The sequence below is a fragment of the Acipenser ruthenus genome, chromosome 38 (assembly GCF_902713425.1).
Source record: "Acipenser ruthenus chromosome 38, fAciRut3.2 maternal haplotype, whole genome shotgun sequence".
Classification (NCBI taxonomy): domain Eukaryota; kingdom Metazoa; phylum Chordata; class Actinopteri; order Acipenseriformes; family Acipenseridae; genus Acipenser; species Acipenser ruthenus.
Genome location: NC_081226.1, coordinates 2,943,110 through 2,950,003, shown reverse-complemented (window position 1 = coordinate 2,950,003; position 6,894 = coordinate 2,943,110). Strand labels below are relative to the sequence as shown.

Below are 6,894 nucleotides of genomic sequence, written 5' to 3'. Positions count from 1 at the left end.
CCTGTGTTTATTGGATATACACCGATTTCATACACACACACACACACACACAAAAATAAAATAAAATCAAATACCACTAAAAATTCTGTGTCATGGGGGGTTTGTCCTGAACTAAAGAACATTAAATGATCGAATTAAAGAGTTAAAGACATTTCAGTCTAACGAACATCCTCTTATCCTGCTTAGGGACGTCTGTAGTCAGGACATTGACATACATTCCAGTTAACGCACGTACTCCCTCCACCCCCAAATCTAAAAATGGCACAGGGTCCACAGTGCGCAAATACAATTTTCTACACTCATACGAACAACCAAAAAGGGTGTCAAGTTTCCAGTGTGAGGTCTGTGGGTTTTTAATTAACCTCTTTAGATGTCTGTAAATTAAAACCACAATACCTTAACCAGTAAGTAGGGCTAAGAAGGTCATCGTGTGTTACACCAAACTACCCTGGGAATTTTTGCATCATCTAGTAGTGTGAATATTCTGTCTTTGGAATGTATGAGTGCAGCAGTGTGGAGTAGTGGTTAGGACTCTTGACCGGAGGGTCGTGGGTTCAATCCCAGGTGGGGGACACTGCTGCTGTACCCTTGAGCAAGATGCTTTACCTAGATTGCTCCAGTAAAAACCCAACTGTATAAATGGGTAATTGTATGTAAAAAAAAAAATGTAATTGTACTGTAAAATAATATCTTGTAACAATTGTAAGTCGCCCTGGATAAGGGGGTCTGCTAAAAATAAATAATAATCCTTTGCATGGTGGCTTAACCTTCAGACTACCGTGCACATTTGTACAGTGCTATATCAAAATTACACTGTAAGAAAGAGGATTTCCGATGTGTCTTTTCTACATTTAAAATGTTTTTTTTTTCCTCAAGGTATTAAACAGATCTCTGGAAAATATTCCGCAGTTAAGCCATTTTGTTACCTTTTTTGGAGGGATATTTCATTTCCTACCTGTTAAATGCCCAACTATGTGTGATTCTCTTTATCTTATCTTGAAATATATGACAAACTAGGTGTAAGTATTTCACTGATAATATTGTAAAACAAAAACAAAAAAAATCCAAAACGATATCTGCAACCTAAAAGTGTGTCTGCACTATATTTATCGCATTTTTTATTTACAAATAAGTGCTGGGAGGTTTGTGGACGTCAGATAGACAAACGTTTATTTTAGCTCCTTCTTCAGTTAATTACAATCAACTATGTTTTTAAATAAATTATTATTATTATTAATATTATTATTATATGGAAGAAAGAGCAACGAAACGGCTGAAAAACATTCTGAAAGCTGTATACATTACCTCAGCTATTTTTAGTGAATGATAGACGGTTCAGAAGTTATGAAATTTGGTAAAATGTGTGGGTCTTCCGTAGTTTTTTCTGCAGTGTTTCACTTTACATGTGCATGTTTAAGTGTCACCATTCTTAGTTTCACCCTCTATCCTCGACTGTCCCAAAACTTTCCCCTGCAGTGAAAACAAATTATCCAATATATTTACATAAAAGGAACTGCACATTTCCATAATTTCGAAGTTTGCTTTGATCTAAATGTGTTTCTCTCTGTGTGTATGAGTTTCCGTTATTCTGCTGCTCCGTCCTACACTGCTGACATCATCACACGGGTTTTCCCAAGAGGTACTTTTAAAAAGACGAGCTGAAAAATGAGAGAAGCACTTCACTCTTGAAACCCACTACTATCACACACATAACTCGAAGTAAGCTAGTCCCCGACGCCATGGACTCTCAGAAAACGACTCTCGACGTGGAGAATGGAAGCAAAGTGCTCTTAAGAGACACTCAACACAGAACCCGTGTAAATATGATGTGCGCTGTCTCGCTGCTTGGTCTCGCACTGGTCGGTACGCTGCTGTTCGCCGGACTTCACAATAGGGGGAGCTCTACCGGTGCCGACTCTCAGGTAACTTGTGGGCACTTGTACACTTTATATTAGTTTTTTGTTCTTTGTATATATATAATAATTATTATTAAATACCCCTTCACAAAACAACTTATTGTTAGCCAGTGATGTTTTTTTTGTTTGTTTTTTTCTGTTTTCAACTATTTTTTGTTAATATCATTTTATTAGTTGAACTTGCAGTTGTTATAACTAAAAATAGAGTTGTATGCAGGATATAACACCCATGATAACTATGCACCACCCTGTTACTTGTTATATAATTATAATTATAATTTATTTCTTAGCAGACGCCCTTATCCAGGGCGACTTACAAGATATCACATTATTTTTTTACATACAATTACCCATTTATACAGTTGGGTTTTTTTTACTGGAGCAATCTAGGTAAAGTACCTTGCTCAAGGGTACAGCAGCAGTGTCCCCACCGGGGATTGAACCCATGACCCTCCGGTCAAGAGTCCAGAGCCCTAACCACTACTCCACACTGCTGTTACATCATGCGGTACTTAGCCTAGTATTGTAATAATCTATTACTTTATCAGAAGTCTACTTCCTTTGCAAACAGTGGAGTGAAAGGAGAAACACGTGTTTATAATAATAATAATAATAATAATAATAATAATAATAATAATAATAATAATAATAATAATAATAATAATAATAATAATGCATTTTTTACAGTTATTAGTATACTTCAAATACCCACAGAAAACGTATCCCAGATTTACCAATGTAAATGTATCTTTGGTTTCTTATAGAATGATGAACTTTTGCGAGTCAAGGATGAATTGGAAGAGAATGGTAAGTGCATACGACTAAATTACTATTTTAAAAAAACACTAGCTAAGGTTTCTCGAAAAGTTGCTTTAATTTATTTACCCACGAGGGGGCGCTGGTTTACAAGCTGGGAATCAGAGAGACTACCAAATGTACTGAAATAAAATAATGTTGTGTATTTGCATTTATTTTATGGTCTCTTTTTTTCTCTTTCTCTTTCAGCTTTTAAGGTTCGAACACTAAAACAACTGGCGAGCAAGCCCAGCAAAGCAGCCGCACATTTAATAGGTAAGGTGGATTTTTATTTGTCTGCGTTATCAAAAAAAAAAACCCCACAAAAAGGCCCACCAATGTAGGAAATAAGAAATAGCTCCCTCACCCAGGACTGGTCTTGAACTGTCCCCCCACTTACCTGTAATAAAGGCCCCTCCAGTCCAGGGCAGACTTGACTCATCAAAACAACTGGCACAGCCTTTCATTTACAACATTTTTACAGATAAATAAATAATTGAGAAAAGTTTGCTAGTCAGTCAGAAACTTGACATTGTAATTCATTGTTTGTTGTTACCCTTTTTGTAGCTGATGTTACAGACGACAAAAAAGCAGTGACGTGGCTGAATGACGTCGACCAAGCGTTTGCAAACGGGATTGAGAATACCGAAGACAAGATTGTGGTGCCCAGGAGCGGTCTCTACTTCGTGTACTCGCAGGTGTCGTTCAAGGGACAGTGTAAGAATGGGCAGCCCGTATATCTGTCACACAACATCGAGCGACTTGCCATGTCCTACACTGAAAAACGAAATCTCCTGAGCGCCTCAAAGACCGCGTGCGTAGAGACGCACGGGTCCTCGAAGGACATCTGGTATAAATCCATCTACCAAGGAGCCGTCTTTAAACTGGAAAAGGGCGACACGCTGTCCACCAAAACTGGAGGGGTTGACAAACTTGTAGTCGATGGGGGAAACTCTTTCTTTGGAGTTTTTGAGCTCTAAAAGAAATGTCTTGATATTATGATTACAAACGGTACATGAAGGTGTCAGGGACTATATATAATATACCTCTTGACAAAAAGGGCTCAGGCAAGCGGTGTAATAATATCGGCTGTAATATTATACACACTGTATATAAGTTATAGTTGTATACATGTGGTATTTATATTATTTATTTATTTAAATTAATTTATTTGTGTTATTTATTAATGTCAGGTCTTTTTTTAGGTTTGTATATACATGTATATTTGTTCTGTACGTGTGCAAGTCATTGAAGAATACTGTTACTGTACATCAGCATGGATATGAAGCTGTGTATTTAATAATTTATAATACAACATGCAAACGCAACCCCATTCAATCGGGTTACAGTATGCATGCTTGTATATTTATTTAATATTTATTTGCTAAGTGTTGGCTTAATTGTGCTATGGAATGCTAACAGAGGGTTAAAATCAATTTTCTATGCACATGAGCACTGGCCCCTATTATATAGTGCTGAATGTATATATAGAATAAATGTGTGGGCTCCTAGCTCCTTCCTGTGCTGTAGGTCAGATTTACTCCCATGGTCTGACCATATGCCCAACGTGTTGCTAGTGCTGTTAATTAACCAGAATGTGTTTCTGGTTAGCACTTCTTCAAGAACAAACACTAAAATGCTCGTCTGCATCTTGTGTTAAAAAAACAAATGTAAGAGAAACATGTGTTACACTGTTTATAATGAAGTTGTACTTTTGTAAGCTATATAAGAACATAGAAAACACTGTTCTTTCCTAATACATGCTGGATGTGTATTACGTAGCTTATTTATTTATTTTCTAATGCCTATTGGTTTGAGATGTATGTATGTTGACTGCAAATGAATCAATAAAAAAATATTTTTGAAACAAAAAGCCTTTTTTATCTTGTGATCTGGATATTCATAGACACCTACAAATATTGGTGTACTCCCTTCAGCCTACTCACTAAACATCTTGCAACCTTGAAATTTAATATTATTTTTTTCTTAGCAGATGCCCTTATCCAGGGCAACTTACAATTGGTGCAAGATACCACATTATTTTTAAATACAATTTCCCATTTATACAGTTGGGTTTTTACTGGAGCAATCTAGGTAAAGTACCTTGCTCAAGGGTACAGCAGCAGTGTCCCCCACCTGGGATTGAACCCACGACCCTCCGGTCAAGAGTCCAGAGCCCTAACCACTACTCCACACTGCTGCCCTACTCATGAGTATTTTTTCCCCTTTTATCCCACAGACCCCCTATTTACTAAATACTTTGTATACCTCTACATTTAATTTTCCAATTGTCTTTTTTTTAAATATACTTTTTAATGCTCAAGTAATACCCCAAAATGATATTTATTATTAGGAATATAGAACGACTAGGTGGTGCATGCAGCTGTTCCCAAAGAGGCTCACTAAATATCTTGGTAGCTCTGAATCGATAATCATCTCCTCTTAACGAATAATCCATCCCACAAGTGCAGGGGTACACCCGATATTATCTATTTACTACCAACTGAGACACTTGCTTTCCATTTTACACCCAGAACATTTATTACTGCAATGGTGAGTGCCCATAATGATAACGTATTGGATTTTGTACTGGTCTTTGCCTAAGTTCAGGAGCTGCTCTTCAGTTTGCGTTGTCTGCCATTGACATAATATGTAACATAGACTAGATCAACAAGAGCGGGTTTGCATTTATCAGCACCAGCGCCCTCTAGTGCACAGCTAAATATTGCCAGGAGTACAAAAGGAAACTTTATTAAAAGTAGCTGATCACTAGATGGCTCTAACTTCACTACGTTGTGACTAATATAGCCTGTGTTACATGTGTTTTTGACAGGCATCTACAACTGAAGAGCAGCTTCTGAACTTAGGTAAAAGCGCCTTAACACCTAGACTCTTATATAATTTAATATGTTGGTAGCCCGAAACTGTGTTAGTCTGGCGAAGATTTTGGGAAGACATCAACACCATCATCAAAGCTGTAACAGACTTCAATGAAAGTGCATCAAAGCTTTACCTTTGTTATAATGATATGGTATGCTTAACAAAATAGACATGGAACAGCATTATATTTTATAGATTCATTCAGCTCTTATTATCATAATTAACCCTGTAATGCCCATTTCTGTATCACGTATGACACAATGCATAGCCACCCCTCTATATTATTATTTTTCAAATTCAGCCTCACAAGCCAAAATATTTCATATGCAGTATATTACTGTGTTGCCGGACAGGAAAAAAAAAAAAGTTTATACAAGAAAAGTAATTTTGCAGCAGTGTGGAGTAGTGGTTAGGACTCTGGCCTATTGACCGGAGGGTTGTGGGTTCAATCCCCAGTGGGGGACACTGCTGTTGTACCCTTGAGCAAGGTACTTTACCTAGATTGTTCCAGTAAAAACCCAACTGTATAAATGGGTAATTGTATGTAAAAATAATGTGATATCTGTATAATGTGAAATAATGTATAATGTGATATCTTGTAACAATTGTAAGTCGCCCTGGATAAGGGCGTCTGCTAAGAAATGAATAATAATAATAATAATAATAATAATAATAATAATAATAATAATAATAATAATAATAATAATAATAATCTAGTTACATAAATGAAGTAGATTTTCTCATTAAAAAAAATGCTTGGGCATTACAGGGTTAAGCTAATCAGTTGAACCATAATACAATTGATTTAGCCTCTCCTTTAATATGCAGTGTATGAAATATCATTTTATGATAATTCCAGCTGATTTAGGCAGCGCTGATAACACAATGTAATGTATCAAAGAAAAAAAGGTTACATAGATTACAATTGGCTATTTGATAGTTACGGATGATCCACTGCAGAGTAACTTTTCAGTTCTTAGTTTTCAGTCCCCTTACTTTCCCATTAATTGTAAATGCTTATTATTGCATTGCTCACATGTATGTGTGTGTGCTTTTGTAGAAGTCTGTGATAATGTGCTTACATGATGAGTTCAGGAGCTGATTGTATGTAACACAGACTAGATCAGCCAAGGTGTCTTTATATTAGTAAGCGCCAGCGCCATCTAGAGCACAGCTAGTGCATTGCTAGCTACCCTAAAGAAAACATTATCCAAAGTGGTCACTAGAGGGTGCTAGCGCACACGTCTACAAACACACTCTGTCTTATCTAGTCTAGCTTATATATATATATATATATATATAT

At 36.5% G+C, this 6,894-nt stretch overlaps 1 protein-coding gene across 1 annotated transcript; it reads left to right on the top strand.

The window, feature by feature from the left end:
- The first annotated feature begins 1,665 nt into the window (after positions 1-1,665).
- On the top strand, positions 1,666-4,543 carry LOC117433981 (tumor necrosis factor-like). The gene is made up of 4 exons (XM_034056461.3): positions 1,666-1,922; positions 2,681-2,723; positions 2,922-2,987; positions 3,279-4,543. Exons 1-4 carry the CDS (start codon positions 1,740-1,742, stop codon positions 3,689-3,691), a joined length of 705 nt encoding a protein of 234 aa, XP_033912352.3. The 5' UTR covers positions 1,666-1,739; the 3' UTR covers positions 3,692-4,543.
- Positions 4,544-6,894: the final 2,351 nt, after the last annotated feature.